General features: G+C 34.4%; 1 protein-coding gene across 1 annotated transcript in view; it reads right to left on the bottom strand.

The window, feature by feature from the left end:
- The window catches only part of SEMA3D (semaphorin 3D), a 193,242-nt gene that overhangs the window by 74,353 nt on the left and 98,529 nt on the right, over window positions 1-20,360 (bottom strand). The window contains exons 5-6 of the mRNA XM_028846124.2: window positions 13,236-13,298; window positions 4,750-4,869 (exon numbers count right to left, since the gene is read on the bottom strand). Coding sequence (XP_028701957.1) covers window positions 4,750-4,869; window positions 13,236-13,298 — 183 coding nt within the window. The remainder of the gene's footprint in view (window positions 1-4,749; window positions 4,870-13,235; window positions 13,299-20,360) is intronic.

The raw sequence follows: 20,360 nt of genomic DNA, 5'->3' as shown, positions 1-20,360 counted from the left end.
ATGATGACTCACTCTGTGCATGCACTAGTTACAGAAATCCTGCACTTCAGACATTCTGGCTAGGTGACGTATCTATTAGGTTATATCACAGCACCCATGTAATAAAAAGGGACCATTCAGTGCAACTTACGTAGAACACAAGCAACAAAGCAAAAGAGACAGAGAAAATTATGTGTTATGTTGCACTTCAGATCTTTGTTTTTCTTTTGAACAAGACCAATAGTAACTACTGCCTAATTTAAAAAAAAAATACTAAATACTAATAGCAATTTAAATAGCCTGGTTAACAATTTATGGATCATAATTTTAAGTAAACACTTTAATACAAATAATAAGGGTACCTAAATAGGTACTAATCTAATGCCAGCAACTTTATGCCCTTTATCTCATTGAATTCTCACCACCAGCCTAATAATGTAGCTGGTAATACTTTAATAATTCCAGACTTGCAAATATCGCATTGAGGATAGAAAGGGTTACTGACCTTATTCTCTCACATAGCTCGTAAGAGGCAAAACGGAGGTTGAATTAATGACTGTCTCCAAAATTTATCCTCTTAACTAATCTAGTCTCAGAATTTCAAACACATAAATTTAAAAATGTGTTGAAGTTAATTTGTAGACTCACTGTGAACACAACATGATCAAATCCAAGTTTGTTTTGTTAGAATAGGCCAACTAATGAAAAGTTGTAATAGTGGAACTGAGCTATGAAAAAAAGTTTAATGAGAACACATTTAGGGCATGCTTCCCAACTGCGGATGGGGTCAGAGATATGCCAGGGGAAAACAACTGCAGATGGTGACTCGGAAGCATATTTAAATATCATTAAGGGTACATTATTCTCCACAGATCAAATAGATTTATTGACTCAAAAATCTGTAATGGGATATTGTAAAGAGAAAAGTGAACTGAATCCTGATGCCCCAGAAAATTACAGTAAAAAGCTGGAAAAAAAAGGAAGGAAGGGAGGCTGGGGAGGGAGGAACTGAGGGAAAGAGGAAAGAAGGAAGTATTAAAGAAAAAAAAAATACCTGGGAAAATGTAACAGTGGATCCAAGGTACTAGATAAACTCTTAAAATTGTATAGACTTCTGTTTTTGAATACAATATTTGATTAAATGATCCATGGAAGCCCATTATATTGATATTTGTGGAAGCTGAGGACAAGGTCTCCCTTTATAATCTACTGGAAATAGAAGATAGCAAGAAAGCAAGTTTCCTTGAGCCAGTCAAGGACACATACAAGAAAATAGTATATATATATAAAAAAATGGATGATTCCATGTGCTTCCTGAAATAAACTGACTGAATTAATGGCACTCTATATTTTGAGACTTCAACTTTATAAGATTGCTTCTATGAAGTTCCTTATTCTTGATTAATTATGCAAAAAGCACCTGTCTGAGCTATGCAGATGGAAATATGGGCAGAGAAGTAAAGATGATACAAGTAGGTAGGAATGATAGTAAGAAAACATTTAACGATCACAACAGCTAAGCAACATTATTGTCAATATCATGGCAATTTAAAGATAAGATCTGCAGCAGCAGAGGGGAGGTCCCAGAGGAAACGATACCAAGCCAAGTATTAAACAACTTTCAAGGTTTCCCAGCACTGTGGGATACAAATATTATTTTATAGAAATATGTAAAATATACATATTGTGTATATCCACGCCTGTTTAGCTTTCTGTGTTTCTGTTATCTAGAAATGGATGAATGTTAAGTGACTAGAATGAAGCAAGTGCTATGCCAAATAGTATACAATCATTTTCTCATTTTTATTCTCAAAATAATTCTGTGAAATAGTTACTATTATCATTATTTTACTGAATAAGCAGAAGCGTAGAAAGTTTATAGAGTATGCACACAGCAATGGAGTTAGTAAACGACTGGAACCATATTTCAAACTCTGGCCATCTGTCCTCAACTTACTATTAGAAGTTGTTGACAGCAGCACTGACTTCCATCCTAAATTCCAGCTCCAGTTGGCCACTTGGCATGACCTACTGAATATGCCTCAAACGCAGAATGTGAAAAACTAACTCACCATATTTCCCTCAAACTTGCTACTACTCTCACCTCAATAAATAACACCACTCTTCAACTCACTGGCAAAGTCAGAAATCTGGGATTCATCTTAGCTTTTCCCTGTTTCTTCCCATTGCCCCAGCCACACTGCACAGCAGTCCCTGAAGTATACCTTCTTCTGCTCCTTTGGTGTATTGCTGTTCCCTCTTCCCAGCCACCTTAGGAGGAGCCTTATTTATTTGAAAATGGAAGGTCCTTCTAAACTCCCTCTAGAAGTACAATGATTTATTGGGACTAATGATACATTTAAAAAGTTAACAACTTTCAAGCAGGGCTGCCATACAATTACCTGTACGCCAGACCAGCTGAAAACTGGTCTGAAAACCCCTGTTTACTTATAATTCTCTTATTCATGAAACTTGTAAATTTGACTGTCCCAGAGCTTCTTGACAGTCCCAAGCTGCTAATTAGCTACTAATTAGCTCCATCTAAAATCTAAATTCCCTTTCAGCACTTGTGACTTTTTTTTTTTTTTTTTTTTTTTTTTTTTTTTTTTTTTTTTTGGAGACAGAGTCTTGCTCTGTCACCCAGGCTGGAGTGCAGTAGTACAATCTTGGCTCACTGCAACCTCTGCCTCCTGAGTTCAAACAATTTTCTTGCCTCAGCCTTTAGAGTAGCTGGGATTACAAGCACGTGCCACCACGCTTGGCTACATTTGTATTATTAGTAGAGACAGGGTTTCACCATGTTAGCCAGGCTGGTCTCGAACTCCTGACCTCTGGTGATCTGCCTACCTCGGCCTCCCAAAGTGTGAGCTACTGTGTCCGGCCAGCATTTGTGACTTTTAAGAAGCTATAGAACACTATTTGCCCTCCTCAGCAGGTTGTGAGTTTGGCCTTTATCCTTAGGCCTCAAAACACACTCAAGCTGTGGGGCTATATCACATAATTACACCCTATGCTACGAGCTAACGTTATATATTACCCTGCATCAGAGCTAGACAAGAGAGCATTACACCACCAACAAAGAATGATAGATTCAAGTTTCCTAGTCTCCTAGTGGTTCAGAAATTTAACTGTCAGGGTTGCTTTATTTTCAAACAGTTGAGTCTGGGCTGGTTAGACAAGTTGGTTAGAGAGCAAAATCTATCCATCCATAGTTGTGGGTTTGATTTCTGTGTGAATCAGTTAAGTCAGTATAAAGAAACCTTTTCCATAATCCCAGACTTTACTTTCAAAAACACAGCCAATTATCCTGCAAATATGTGTGGTTACTCACAAAAAGTACAGTCATGCATCACTTAAAGACAGGATATGTTCTGAGAAGTACATCGTTATGCAATGTCATCGTTGTGTGAACATCACAGAGTACACTTACACAAACCTAGATAGTATAGCCTACTGCACACCTAGGCTATATGGTATAGCCTACGGCTCCTAGATTACAAACATGTACAGCTCGTTACTGTTGAATACTACAGGCAACCATAAGACAATGGTAAGCATTTGTGTATCTAAATATATGTAAACATAGAAAAGATACAGTAGAAATAGGGTAATATAATCTCATGGGACTACTGTATTATATGCAGCCTGTTGCTGATGGAAACTTTGTTATGATGCACATGACTGTACTTACAGAAACATCAGGATGACATTGCACATCACCAAGAAACAACTGGGAGCACTTATCCTAAAGCTCAGTTGCTCATGCTTGCTCTAGAGTTACACTGCCTTGATTCAATTTGTTGCAAGACCATTTATTAGTTGGGTGATTTAGCATATTATTTATTCCATTGAGACTTAATTTTTACTAACCTGTAAATTGGTAATTATAATGACACTGGCTTTATTAAGAGTGTTGTGAAATTCCAAAGCATTAATCCATGTAAAGTGGATGGCATGAAGTTCATAACACAAGGACAGTAAACTGAATTATTGGTAAATAATTTAATTGCCAAAATATGCATGTTTCTCACTTATTAAAGTTCTAATTGATATCTGGAATACATGACTCCTAATTAATACATCCTTTATTTCCATTATGCCAATTTGGTCCAGCTGAAACAATAAATTCATTGTGCCAATGACTATAAAGTTTTAACAAAATTATTAAAATATTCTTTACTTAGCGTCCACTATTATACATAACAGGTAAACTTTATTAGATGGGAAAATGAAATTATTTATATAATACAATTCCACTACAAGATCTTATGGAAAATGAATTTTTACCAACAGCAACATTCTATATATATATATCTAGTTAAAAAGGAAAGTCAATAGAAAATAAAGACATACATGGAGCCCATAAAAACAAATGCTTTTAACATTTTACACTATTAATTTTGATCATCCTGCTAAAAACCACTTTTAATAGAAAAACATTTTTATTAGGTAGATCAAGTATATGGTGAAAACGACAGTCCATAGAATGGCTAAGAACATGAGTTACTATATTGTTCATAAACTATTCATTTTTTGTTTTGTTTTGTTTTAAAATGGATCTTCCTATGCTGCTTAGGATGGATTTGAATTCCTTGGCTCAAGGGACCCTCTGACTTCATCCTCTGGAGTTTTGGGATTACAGGCATGCACCTCCATGCCTGGCCATATATGTTTCAGTCTTTATATTCAAATCTGCCTCTTTTATGTCATAAGAATTAAGTAACAAGGTATTACAATAAATTATGCTTTTCATGCTTTTTCATTATTTACCTCCTTGTAGACTCCAAGATCAATATATCCACATATTGGATGAAATGCTCCAGTTCCACACACATATATGTGAGTTTTGTTATATGGCTGAAGTACTCTGATGAAATTCGCACATTCTGTCTATTGGGCATAAAAATTAAAAGCATTAACACACAATTCAGGTTTTTGAAATATTATCATTTATGCCACCTGTTTTCCAAGTAGATTAGTCTTCAAAAGTAAGAGCACAAATGAAAAAAGATTTATGAGAAATTCTAGACATCTGTTGTAGCAAAGAAGGCAAGACAAATATAGAAACCATGGGATAAAGGAGTAGCGTTTTACATTTTTGAAGTTATAAAACCATTGAACTAATCAGAATTAGGGTTAATTAGAATGCAAGCCTCTAAAGTGGAACTCAGTGAGGCCTAGAAAATGGATATAAACAGAATGTGAATTAGATGTACATATTTAAAATTTTCTTTTTTAAATTTTTTTAGAGATGAGACCTCTCCATGTTGTCCAGACTGGCCTCAAACTCCTAGGCTCAAGAGATCCTCCTTACTCAGCCTCCCAAGTAGCTAGGACTACAGGCACCAACCACCACACCTGGTATCCTTACTTTCTACAAGAAATACATAGAACACAAAATCTATCATGATCTGTTATTACCACATAATTTATACTATATAGCTACTACTGTGTGCAATGTCATCTGTCTCAGCTACACTGAACAAAACACTGAACACAAACGTGCATCTCTACCTATTTATTCTATTCTTATTGACCAGATGTCCTACCACTTTTTGCCATTTATTTTCCAATGTTTCAGAGCCTTTAAGAATCAGATTATTTCTGGTTAATTTCAATAATCCCTGTTTTTCTCATGGACTTTTTTTACACCGAGTCAAATTTTTGAAGAAATTTTTGTTTCTTTTTGTTTTGCATAAGCTTATGCCTAAAAATATTTCCTTATGTCATCATGATCTTTAGAATTTAATTATTTTATATGCTTCAGATAGCAGTTAATAGTGACTCTCTCTTTTTCAAAGTATTTATTCTTGTTATTACATATTATTTTCAATCTATCTCCTGCAAGTGATACTGTATCTTTACATATTTGTTAGATGCAATTTCTTAACCATGGCTTCATGATTCTTAGATCCAAAGACACTTAAGTAAACACTGGGCTGGAGTACACTTTTATTCTAGATTGAATTTACCCAGGAGACAGGCAAGTGTTGGGTTATTAAGGAAGTTGGTAATCTGATTATAAACCACTGGATTTCACAGAAAAAGTTCAGTTTATTTCTGCCCAAGTGGCCATAGGTTACTCACCAGTCAGGCATGGATCTAATGGTCCACTGCTGTTGTTGGGGTTCCTAGGAGGAATATATTTAAAAAAACAAACAAACCCCAACAATAGATGATAACCTAACTGGTAGGGTGTTTCTTAGAATGAAATAAAATTTTTTAAAAAGGCAGACAATGACTTACTGATAGGATTGTTATGGCTGTTATGTAGATTAAGTGAAATAATATAAATTTAATACTTGTGTATTCCTTACCCTGATTTTGAGCTACAACGTTTCAACTGGCATACACACACACACACACACACACATATTTGTTTGTTGTTTGTTTGTTTAAGCTGCTGGAGTATAGTGGTGCGATCTCGGCTCACTGCAGCCTCCGCTTCCTGGGCCCAAGCAATTCTCCAGCCTCAGCCTCTTGAGTAGCTGGAACTACAGGTGCAAGTCACCAACTCCTGGATAATTTTTGTAATTTTTTGTAGAGACAGGGTATCGCTTTGTTACCTAGTCTGGTCTGGGACTCCTGGCCTCAAGCAAACCCCTAGACGCATGAGCCACCGTGGCAGGTCAATACTAATAGTTTTGAACAAACAATGAAGACAAAGTAATATGAGAAAAGATAAGATAAAAGTATGAAAATGTACTTGATCACCAGGTAAATTTTATTGATGACCTCATGGCTAGAGTAGGAAGTTTTATAATTCAGCCTTTAATTTGCTCACTCATGCTCGCTTTTTGAAAAGACTTTTATTCCTTGTTTTTTCCTGCACAAAGACGTTAGTGCATCGGGGAGAGCATGCAGGGCAGGGAACAGTAAAATCATATGGCTGGAGTGAGGGAGGACTGACTCACCACCAATTAGTTCATTTTTTCAAAAGCTCAGTTAGAATTTAGAAAGTAATTTTGCAAGATTCTGAAATAAATATTTGGATAAAGACATATAACTCCCTTTCCAGATTTTAAATTATGGAGTCAAACAGATTAGAAGCCACCAGTGACGCAGCACTGTTTAAAAAGACAAATATGATCCAGGGTAACATTTTATACACAGTGGGGATATAATTTTGTTGATTATTTAAAAAAAAATTCTGAATCACATCTAAAGTATTTCATTTCCTTTCACTTTTCTAGGAGTACTTTATTAAAATGGTGCTAGTCCTAGAAAGTTGCCTAATATGCCAATTTCCTGACTTGACAAGGCATACCTCAGATTAATTTGTGAAATTCCTCCTTCTGTCTGATTGGGCTGACATGGAATAATAATAATAAAAAAAAGTATGGGTGAATCTTGAAGTATCTGACACAGTTTACAAAAATGTCAGTTGTGCTCAAAGTTTTCTGTAGGGAAGTTGAGAGAGGATGGTTCTCTCAGCAGCCTAGAGGCAATAGAAAGGCCTTGGCTGACTGAGCAAAAGAAACCTGTGAACAGAGATCATGAAAGATAAGGTCTCCCACTTTAAATTTTGGCTGAGGTTGACATTTAAGCCAAACAATCCTTGTTGCAAAAAAAACTTTACAATGACTTCCCTTTCAATTCATAACTTCACTTTTTTAAGTCTCAGAAATCCTGTATTGTTTTATTCTTATACACAAAGTTTCAAAGATTTGTTTAAATAGCATGATCAATAATTAACCTGATTTAATTCACTTAGTGACCTGCAAGGCTATCAATGGTAGTGTAATTCTGTGAGGCATGAAGAAAGATAACTTTGAGAAGCAGCCTTTGTAACTTTCCCTGAAAGCTAATTTGTCAGCTATTGCCCACAATGTCAATCACTGCATGTAACCAGACAACCCAGGGAATAATATATTCAACTTAGGAAAAGTATTGAATTTCTCCTTCCTTCCTTTATTCCTCCTACCTACATGACTTTCCATAGGCCCTACCCTACCCCCACTGGGAGAGAAAGAAAAAGAGAAGAGGGGGAGAAGAGAGAAAGAACCAAAGGAAACGCCAACTTTTTAATTATCCTAAGTAATATTAGATGTTTCAATGTTTTATCTCTCAGACATATTCATACATATATAAATAACTAAATAGACAAGTATAAAGATGAATTCATACTTGGAGAGAAAAAAAGCAAAAACATATTAGTCTATGCATTAACACTTAGAATTTTAATTTCTCCCCAGATACCTGGAAAGATAATAGAAAAATAGAAGTACTTGTAATTCTCAAGACGTACGTAGTGTCCAATAAAATCCAAAACAGCTTTATATCTAGTATGATAATTGACTTACAATAGCTAATTTTAATTTATTTATGTTAAATATTAGAAGATACTAATGATTTAGGAATCTTATCTGGTTTTATTTTTAATGTGTGTTACAGAATATTGTTATCATCAAACATTTTTTGACTTTTCACCTATATCTGTCTCTGTGCTACATGTTAGGCTTGTCTAGAAGTTCTCAGACAGGATCCAGGATGCAGAGATATCAGTTTAGGTCTTAAAATCTTTAAAATAGGGCCGGGAGCGGTGGCTCACGCCTGTAATTCCAACACTTTGGGAGGCCGAGGCGGGTGGATCACGAGGTCAGGAGTTCAAGATCAGCCTGGCTAAGATGGTGAATTTTCTCTACTAAAAATACAAAAATACGAAGAAAAAAAAATAGCTGGGAGCGGTGGCAGGTGCCTGTAATCTCAGCTACTCAGGAGGCTGAGGCAGGAGACTCACTTGAACCCGGGCAGCAGAGGTTGCAGTGAGCTGAGATTGAGCCACTGTACTCCAGCCTAGGCGACAGAGCGAGACTCCGTCTAAAACAAACAAACAACAACAACAACAAAAAACTATTTAATAGATGGTTAACACTTCAAAATAAAAATAGAAAATCTCATATATCACATTTATACTTAAAAATGGGAAATCTAACAGTGAAGATATCTACAGAGCAATAATCAGTTACAGTAAAAGTGCAAAAGAAAACATTTTAAAGAAAAAGATAGAAATGACTATTTAAATAAAGTCTATACATCAAATAAGGTAACTGATAAAGTGATAAAAGAATATGTTTTCATGCATGGAACACAAGGCATTATACCTTATGTATACTCTATACATATTTATGTTATTATATACATCTACATATACGTGTGTATGTGTGTGTGTGTATATGTTTTATAAATCTGTAAATAATCAGCACAAAAAAGGCAAACAGGAAAATTAAAAAAATACAGCCCGCAGGGATATGCTATTTAAAAATTTTATTTTACCGCTATATAAGATGTTTAGAGTAATGAAAAAAATTCAAGCTAAAACAGCAAAAATAATTTTCTTTTTATTGGCAAAGAATATACATATTTTATTCATTCATATGCATTTGTATTAAGCATTAATTGTATGTTGTATCCAATATTAACAATGGTATACTAGGTAAATACACCCTCCGTTGATCACATAATGCTGGTTAGAGCATATGAGCCATAAACTTTCTGGAGGGCGATTTGGCAACATGTTTATAAAAATTTTTATGTCCTTAACTAATAAAAGTCTACTCAATAATCAAAGATGTTCATAATATTTACATAAAAATTTTTCATGTACAGTGTCATTTTCTATAGTAAAACTGGATATGTACCAAACTTCTAACAATAGGGGATTGATGAAATAATACATAAAGAAATGCAGTGTAACTATTAAAATAGTGTTATAAAAAGGAATTTAATGACATGGGAAAATGCTCATGGCAGTCTGTGAAGTAAAAAAAATAAGTGTTTTAAGTGACTATGTACACAATGATTTCATACTGAAAAATAGTAAATAGATAAGATAGAAAAACATCAAAATGTCACCAGTTATCTCTGGTTAGTGTTCATGGGGGAGGTATTTATACATGACTTGTTTTTCTTTTTTTGCTTGTATATAATTTGCAAACTTTCTACAATGAACGTTCTATTTTAGTTTTAGACTTTCTTGAGAGAAAGAAAGGAAGAAAAAAAGAAAGGGAGAGGAAGGAAAGAAGGAAGGAAGGAAGGAAGGAAGGAAGGAAGGAAGGAAGGAAGGAAGGAAGGAAGGAAGGAAGGAAGGAAAGAAAGAAGGGAGAGAGGGAAGGAGGGTGAATATAATCAAAGAACTGAAGTTCCGGAAGACGCTTTAACTCTGTGTAATGTCTGTGTGGACAGGCTGTGCCCCTCTGTGGTTAAACTGACAAACAGCCCGGGCTCCCCTCACCCTGTGGTTTCTTTTGCTTGGAGTAAGCTGTTGAACCCACAATTATATAGTCAGGACTAAAGACATTTCTTTAGTTACTTTCTTTTGAATAACTTTCCACTAAACAGAAGTAAAATACTACCAAATATCTTCCTGTCACCTCTACCCTTCTTTGGATTAAACTGGGGACTATGTTCAACAAAGTGGAATAGTTCCCTTTTGTTTCCTCATCTTCTACTATCCCCACCCCAATTAGCTAACTTTCATTAGGGTAAATAATTCACTGTTTTGCAGTTATATAGTACCTTTGTGTAAAGGGACAGTCTTTCCAAACACTTGTTAATCCTAAACACACTCTTGGGAAGTAGGTAAAAATTACTAGAGAGGAAGGAGGAGAGAGGGTAATGCCAAACATAATAAAAGATGTCAATAAAATCACAGAGCTGTCTCAGTTTTCTGTCGGCCAAAATCTAAGTAATGCTGTTAAAAATGAGGATCTATGTTCTGGTGATATTACGGAGAGAAATAATTTGAAGGATATAGTTTTTGGATCTTATATGTATATTTTATAATGTTATGTAAGAGCACAGACCTTGGGGCAAGACTTTTGGATTCAATCCCTGGCTTTACCATTTACCAGATGCATGATATTGGGCAAGCCATTTAAGATTTTTGGCTTTAGTTTTCTCATCCAGAAAATAGAAAATAATAATAAAATCTAGCATATAGTGTTGTCATAAGGATTAAATGAGGTTATAAATGTAAAGCATTGAAAACAGTTCCTTGAACATGGTAACTGCTACAAAAGTGTTAGCTATTATCAGTAGCTCTAAAATGAAACATTATTTTAAAGGAACAAGTTAAAATGAGGCAAAAATTAAAAATTATCACTACATGATTCAACAGCAAACTATAGACTTTAGCAAAAAGCAAAAAGCTCCTCATATCTTTAATCCTGGGTTAGCAGCAAATGTACTTAAAGGTTAGAGGTGGTTGCTAGCTCACAATTATGACCGAATTGGAACAATATGTTCTATATACAGAATCCTACATGGTCAAGGATATCACCTCCAGAAAAGTTTATCTCCGTTTGCTTTAACTTAATAAGAGAGGCAATTAAGTTACTATGTAACTGGAATTAGTGAACATACCCAAGTGAGAACACTGTCAGAATTTAAACCTTCACTGACTGTTTGACCTTGACTGTTTATCCCTGATCTACTCCATGGGAAAACCAGTTTATTGGAGTCAATTGAAAACATCCTTTTCCTTCTTGCCTCCTTATCGTATACTCAATACTGGTGAAACAGAAATATTAAAATGTTCATGGTGGTTATGCCATGCTTATACTGTCCATTAAATGAAATAATTTGAAAAACTCTCATAACCAAAGTATTTTTTTTTTTTTTCTCCATGAGTGTTCAGTAAAGTATTGGTGCTTTTGCAGACCTGGGTACCTGTTTGGTGTTGGAATATTGAACTGGATGAAGATATCAAAGCCATGGGAGGAAGAAGAATACATTACAGAATAGTTTAATCTCTTTCATCTCTAGTGGCCGAAATGTAAAAACTGTTTCCCACTGCATTTTATGTTAACACTCCCTGATATATTTCTGCTAATATAAATATGCCTGAAAGGATGACATTTAATTCTGTTAATAAGTGAATATAAAATCAGGGGTCACCACAAGTTTGTTTTGTTTCATTTCAATTATTTTGCTTTGTAGTTACTATGTAGAAGTCATCATTTGAGCAAATCTGTATCCCCCATTAGATTGAAAGCTGCATGAGGGCAGATATGATATGAATTTCATATACATATTTAGGATCTCTAAAAATATTTTTTGAATAAATGAGTAAGAAATGAGTGAACTAACCTGTTGTCTGAGATTATTAGCTGTCTGAGCTTCTCCTCACATCATTAGGCATTATGTGTTATATTGTTTTATTTATATCACGTTGATAGAGGATTCTTTATTCATCCTTTCATAACAAACACTATTTGTTATTATTAAATATGACGGTATTACTGAGCTTAATACCCCTGCATTATTGTGGTTAGAGGTACGATTAAAGGATGGTGCAAAAGAAGCCTCAAGGTGTCCATTTTTCTGCCCCAGGTTACGATCTGTTGTCATCTTGGGTTACAACTTGATGTGAAATTTATTTTGCCAAAAAAAAGAGCAATTCTCCCCATTACCATAATGCAAGAAGTCAGGGCAGAAGACAGAATATCTGGCCTGAATCAGAGAACTCAGATGAGGAGAGGAGCCAGTCAGAGTCATGGCCCTCATTGCTGGAGATAAATCAGGTAACACGATTAGAGGGAGCATGCAGGACAGCTTGAACAGTGCAGAAATCAAGGTAGATAAGACCATCCCGCAGACAAAAAGTCATACCTGTTTAAGGGTTTTCTCTGCTCTTCAAGGCAGCTTAAACTAAAAGCTTCTATTAGTACCCTCTAGTTGTCTTTTATGAGTTATTTTATATAATCATTATTACTAATATGTAAATTTCAGAGGAAGTAATTACTAGTTCTTATGCCAGAATTGTCATTCATTATTAACTAATTCTTATTGTTCTTTCCATCATGTCACTACATAAAGGAATTCTTATAGATATTTTAATTTCAACTCAATTGAAATTACGTATCAATTCTGTGTGATGCTAAAATAACTGATGGTTTTATGTACACTTACAAAATACATGTGCATACATGAAAAATATATATTCTTACAACTACAATCTTTTGGATGGTTTATTTTTGAATATTTTAATGTGTTTCTAATCTTTTTTGTGACAAAAAATAATATTTAGAATTAATACATTAGAATATTTCTAGATTTCTTAAATTTTATAAATAATATCATGGCTTTCGGTAAGGTAGAGATATTTTATTCCACAGTAATATTCACATGGAATATGTTAGTTTAGTCTGAAAAATAATACACTAATACCATTAATTCAATAAAGCCCAATATAAATATTTATTCTCATATCAGTAGAAGTTTTACAAAGATAATTGTTAAAGTTTCATACTTACATTGGCATCTTTCCCAGCTAATTTACATAATTCCACCCGTTCCTTTGCAGCAGGCCAATAAATCTGCAAAACATTTCAAAGTATGTTACAATCTGAGTATCTGAAACACCCTAACACTCTGCAATTCTGATTAGAGAGTGATGTGTGAAATTGAAGAATGGGTATTAAGCATGTTGTTAGAGTCAGTGTGGGAAATCTGAGATTTAAATATTTCCCAAAGCCACTCTGAAAGTTTCTAAAAGAAAAGTGTCTAGTACTATCCATTTTTGTTAATCTTCTAGTTTCTAATTTAATGTATGTAACAGTAGATACATTATGTTCAGAGGTCCACAAGCTTTATCATGATGTCAACAGAATTTCACATGAGCATTTGTCTGAATAAGCGGCTGTATGTACCATGTTTTTCTGTGTTTACTCAGAGTAGCAGTACATCATAAACATGTGCCATGAAGTGTTAGAAACAACTCTCTGTCAGAGCATAAGTTCTTTCTTCAAGCCAAGGACCAGTGTGAATTTGTTGACAGTATTTAACATGCTTGGAACTCAGATGCATCTGACACTTAGCTAAATGTTTTATAAGCATTATCTTATTTAAATTTCACAATGACCCTCTGAGATGGCTGTACTTATTCTTCCCATTTTGAGATCAGAAAACTTAGTCACGTAGTCTTTAAATAACATGTTGAGGACCACAACACTATGGCAGAGCCACAATCTGACTCAAAGTCCATCTCACTCCTGAACTGGGGGGTTCTCAACCATTATATAACTCAAGGGTTCCAAACTCATTGGTTGATAGCTTTTAATTATGCTTCACAATCTTGTGTTCAAGCCTTTTCTTTCTTTCTTTTAAATTCTGTCAGGAAGTTTTTGTAGGAATTCTGTAAGAAAGTTTTTGAAAAATAAAGTTTAAACAGTTATGTTACTTCATTAGCTTACAGAAAGAAATGCTCTCTGTTAAGCTATAAGCAAGAAGGAACAAGAAAAGCAAGCTCTAAAATCTTATAATATATGCTCCAGGAGTTCCGGACAGACTTTTATTATGTTTCTTACCAATGGTAGCAGAAAATATTTTAATAGGTGAGAAAAAAAAGGAAATATCCTGAGGGAATATACTGAAAGAGACTTGTTAAACCTGGAATTAACAAAGGATTTAGACGTCATCAATGTTTATATGATATTATCTTTGTGGTGAAATTTTAGGGTTTTATGTCTCTAAATAAAGAACAGAGAATAGCATTCAAAATAGACAAATACAATGAAATTTTTGAGATTTTAAATGGAAGCAAGATTGTTTACTTAGAGAAGATCTTAACACTCACAAATTACAATCCAGATATGTATATAGGCAGGTGGTAGAGACAGCAGGAGGCTCAAGTGATGAGCTAACCTTGATAAGGTACACAGTGAAGACCAGAAAATGCTATTTATTCAGAAATGGTTTGAATCACTGTAGTTCTACTATCACACAACTTTAAATAGCAGCCAGCAGTCAAGTATCAATGAGCTACAGCAATGTAAAGCAATATGAATGGAAATTAGCAACTCAGTAATAGGTCAAAAAAGAATATGTCCTCAGATTGAAAACCGCACGATCTTGCTTTAGATTAAAGTTAAAAGCAACTAAAATAAAATGGTTACATTTCAGGTGTATAGGCGGGTGCATTTAGAAAAATGGCCAGCCAAAATGGGAGACGAGGAGAAGGATGACTTGGTGGTAAGAAACAGGTTATTTATCAGATTCTAGCATTTGTATTTGAGGGTACATTTTCAGGCATTTAATACATAATTAAGAACAAGAGATTAATGTAAGTTAGTAAATAGATTAAAATGGGCAATGCTTGGACCAATGGACAATGGTTAGTCGTAAACCCAGAATCGTGAAGCCATAACTTAATAATCCAGATGGAACACCGCAGTTGGCCACAAACTGGAGAGTTTCTTCCAATGTTGTTTGTTATTTTTGTTTTGGTTGCTCCTTTGTTTTTCATCATTGCTAGCAAAAATAGTGGACTGAGTGCTCTTTTAAAATTGCATTGGCCAGGAGTGGTGGCTCATGCCTGTAATCCCAGCACTTTGGGAGGCCGAGGCGGGAGGATCACGACGTCAGGAGATCAAGACCATCCTGGCTAAAACGGTGAAACCCTGTCTCTACTAAAAATACAAAAAAATTAGCCGGGACTGGAGGCAGGGACTACAGGCGGGAGGCTGAGGCAGGAGAATGGTTTGAATCCGGGAGGTGGAGCTTGTAGTGAGCGCAAATTGTGCCACTGCACTCCAGCCTGGGTGACAGAGCAAGGCTCTGCCAAAAAAAAAAAAAAAAAAAAAATTGCATCTTGAATTCAGAGTCTTTGCTTTAGATATGAGATTATGAGATCTCTGGGTATCCTCTCACTTTTTTCCCCCTCCAATGGTCCAATTTTATTATTATTTTTAATTTTGGTTAAAAACGCATAACATAAAAAATTTATCATTTTAACAATTTTCGGTGTAGAATTCAGTAATGTTAAGTATATTTACATTGCTCTGCAGCCAATCTCTAGAACTTTTTCATCTTGCAATAGTGAAATGCTGTACTTGCTGGTTCTTCAATATTACAGTGATTTTTACAAAGGACAACTTTGTGTCATTGGACTGAAAATAGTACACAGACTACTTATCCATAACCTGTCAATTGATTTAATCTTTTTAATGCACTCAAAATATATTTATTGATGCAGATCTTAAGCCTAGAATTTTATTTTATTTTATTTTATTTTAGAATATTTTCTTTTTTTTTCCTCTTTCTTTGTAACCTTTATTTTAAGTTCAGAGGTACAAGTACAGGTTTGTCACACAGGTAAACTTGCGTCATGGGAGTTTCTTGTAAAGACTGTTTCTTTACCCAGGTATTAAGCCTAGTTAGTACACATTAGTTATTTTTTCTGATTCTCTCCCACCTTCCACCCTCCACCCTCCAAAAGGCCCCACTGTGTGTTGTTCCCCTCTATGTGTCCATGTATTCTCATCAGTGAACTCCCACTTATGAGTGATGAGAACACATGGACACACAGAAGTCCATTTTATAAGTATTTGGCTTTCTGTTCCTGTGCTAGTTTGCTAAGGATAATGGCCTCCAATTCCATCCATGTTTCTGCAAAGGACAACATCTGTTTCTTTTTTTATGGCTGGGCAGTATTCCATAGTGTACGTGTACCTCATTTTCTTTATCCAGTCTACCACTGATGGGCATTTAGGTTGATTCCATGTCTTTGCTATGGTGCTAGATTAATGTTTCTTTGAACCATTTCAGCATGAAAGATCCTGTTCTTTTTTTGTTTGTTTTAGATGACAATCAGGTTTAATCGCAATTCAGGAATACATATAGGGCAAATATCTATAGATTTGTTCAGAATTACATATCATACAAATATTAATAATGTAGGAAACAAAAAATACATAACTCTTTCATATTAAGTAAATGAGTCTTAAAAAGGATAAAGGGTTTTAAGGGTTTTATCTTGTACTTCAAATCATAGTATTGGGTGATTGAGTTAAATTATGAGATAAACGATGCCACCAAAATTAAGTGTGAATATATTCATTAGTAATTCTAAGAGGAGGGGCTTATTTAAAGAATGACAAAATGTGGAAGCAATCGTTTTTGAAATCTAAATCAAGATTTCAAAGTTAGCATCAAGTAGTTACTCTTCATTAACTGTTTGTTCACTAGACATATAATTATGAAGGGCCTTCTGTATGTCAGCCAAGATTGAGGTGCTTGGATCTGAGTCAGGATGGGAGAGACAGAGCGAGAAAAGAGTACACAAGATGAAACCACTGTGCCCAGGGAGCACTGTGGAGCGCTTACTGGTAAACAGCGTCTTTAGCAGTCTCTACTTTTGAGCCTCTGTTTTAAATTACTTGCTCTTAATAGTTTCAACTCTAATGTAATAGTTTGGTTTAGTTAGGTGGTTTCAACTCTAATTTTGTCTCAGGGACTTGACACCAAAATAGCAATTGCACATTTATTCTTTTTGTAAAGAAATACAAATCTGTAAAAGATGCTTTAATGTTTTTGTTGTACATTTTCAGTTATTGCTTATAAGTCATATAATTGTAATTTGAGTTGCATCATCCTAGTTGATGAAGCCATACAACTAATTACAAGCTTCAGAGAATTGACTTTTTGATTAGCAAGTAAATGTTACATACAAGCACAGGGATTCTGAGATGGGATCACAAAGAAAATTTTACTTCTTAACATAAAATTAAAACCTTCAAAAATAACGCTTTATTGAAATTACATATTGGCTTATTTTGACACAATGCTGCCAAGGTTTAGTAATCACAAACAGAATTACCTTAAATAAAAACAACCCATGATATATCTGATTGTCTTTTAGACTCTAAACATTTACTTAGAAGGGAAAAAGAGTCATTATAGCTGTGTTAATATTGAAAAGATGTCAGTTTAATTATGATTTGTGGTGGACTTTTTTCTTACAGACTACCTAGTCATTAGAATAAAGAAATTTAAAAAAAATATTCATTTTTATTTCTAATTGGAAAATAATGTAAAGAGACAGAATTTCCCTTAATTCAATCTAAAAACACAAAAAACAAGACAAATTCATTTTTAAAGATCCACTCTTATTCTTACATAGAATTGGCAAAATTTTCAATAATCTTTTGAAGTGTTATATGTATATATATCACATTATATATAATGTTTATAGAATGCGATATATAATGTACAATGCACGCACATATATAATAGCATTCCACTATTTTCATATTTTTCTAGTCTCTCTCTCTCTCTCCCACTCCCCCCCCCGTGTGTGTATGCGTGTGTGTGTGTGTGTGTGTGTGTGTGTGTGTGTATAGGTGCATGTGGAGGGGGAAGTAAGAGAGAGAAAGTCAGAGACACATACAGTTATATAAAGGGAAAAATAGAGATGTTAACTATAGGGTGACTGGGTATAGAATAAGATATGTTTCACATATAGGCTGAAGTTTCAGCATATTTTGTACAACAGCCCAAGACATACCTGTGTTCCTTGGATTATTTTAGTAGCCTAGTCAGTACACTTTGAGATTGTGTCACTATTAGACAAAAGTCACATGATGTAGTTAAAAAATATAATATCCACATTATCTATTAAATGTCAACCCTCAGGATCAATAGTTAATATGGACAATTTTGAGACAGTGATTATTAATATTCTTACTGTATTTTGAATTCATTGGCAATAAAATGCCTCATAAATCTTCCTGCACTGTAGTGTGTCTTGCACACAGTATCTTGACATATTAAAAGTTGCACGAAACAGCACACAACAAAGCACATGTCCCTGTTTCCAACTGTGTTTGTCCCTTAGAAAGTCATCCACAGATATTTTTCCTTCACTTATCAAAGAGAATCATATCAGAAGCAGAGATGCCATTGCCTAATGGCCAGGTTTTAATTGTTCTGAAATATTCCCACATAACACTAATTCTTAACTAACCTTGTGCTGATGCACCAGATACAGATTTTAAGGATATAATTTTGGTGGGTTGTGGTCTTTGGGACCTTAGAGCCTTGATATCAAGGACTGCAAACATGCAGAGAGCTTACTGTTGCTATCTATCCACGTGCAGGAGACATCAGAAATCAAATGGAGATCTTTTCTGTGGATCCAGAAGAACCTAAGAATTCCTCTCAACTTACTTATTCAGGGTATAATTACTAATTGAACAATTATTAAATAATACTTGCCAATTGGTTTTAATTTGAGTGCTAATTCTTATAGATCTAGTTGATAACAGAAAACTGGCAAACAGAAGTAAATAAATTTATAACATTTCTTCACTTAGAAATAAGAGTTTATGGGTCAACACTGTAAAACAAGTATGTCTCATAAGCCAGTCCTCATATTCTATAATTTACTGACTTACCCATATTACTGTATTTATGTTGCCTTTATAGTATTTCACAGTTGATCATTTGCAAAGGATTAATTTTTTCATGCTAACCTTGGAAGGCTCAAATATTATTGTCTAAACATATATCTGTATATTTTCTTTTAGAGTTGTATAGCTTACTACTACGAAAAGAGACCATATTACTGAAATAAAAATTGTCTTCAGTTCCTCCTTAAATAGGCTTTGTGCAAAAAGTTATAGTTTAAACAGATTCTTAAAAAGATTTAATAATATTTTTTAATGAAAATGTAGTGGAAACTGTGTGAATTTAAAATACAAGCTGTGATCTAGTTATATTGATTTTATTTGCTTATCTCTGTCCAAAATCCAAAACAACTTTTTGTCCTTTTAATATTATTTTTACTTCACTTTGAAAAAAAATACTTAGAAGGGACTCACAAAATATTGCAGTATCCCTAACAATTATTGTTTCATTCATGATTTATATAATTAATGAACAGTCATCTTTTAGTAAGGTGAAAATGTCAGACAATTAATTTTTAATTATTCAGTGTTAGGCAAGTCACAGAAACATTCAAATAATGATAAGACCTTATAACAACATCCAATGGAAATTCTAATTATATCGGCTCTTTGTTTCATCTTTGGAGAAGCGATTTAATTGTCTCAAGTTAGCAAGTGCATGGTCAGTCAAATGCCCCTTGGCCTAATTCAGAGATGTCAAAACAACTGAATGAGACACACAAAAGGAAGTTGAAACTTGTTCATAGAACCTAATTAAAGACAAAAATTCAGAACCCTTGAGATAGTGGCCATCTCTTTCAAAAAACAGGATACAAGTTTTTGAATGTCTTTAAAGAAAAAAAAAGTCACTCTGAGTGCTATATAAGTATTTGAACAACTAAAAGAGCAATGGTTAATCTGGTTTCCCAGGACAGGGAGGTGTTTTCCTATTGCAAAACAAGAGCAACAGCGCCAAAGGTAAAGCTTGCACAGCTTTACAATTTCTGTCTAGGCCAGGCCTAGACGGGAAGGGAAGTTTAAGTTCTCCACTTCTTTTTTTTTAGATTTTTATATAAGGGCAGGCCTACAAATTTTCCAAGAAAATGTCCTTCAATACAGAAGATGGAGTTCCAGGCACAGTCTAAAGTGGTGTTTTCCATGATATTTCTTCTTGAAGCCTTGGGTGACAATTGTCTTTCCCTTTTCCCGACTCAG

The sequence above is a fragment of the Macaca mulatta genome, chromosome 3, assembly GCF_049350105.2.
Source record: "Macaca mulatta isolate MMU2019108-1 chromosome 3, T2T-MMU8v2.0, whole genome shotgun sequence".
NCBI lineage: Eukaryota > Metazoa > Chordata > Mammalia > Primates > Cercopithecidae > Macaca > Macaca mulatta.
The sequence above is the reverse complement of the archived record's forward strand: the minus strand, read 5'-3'. Positions and strand labels throughout refer to the sequence as shown.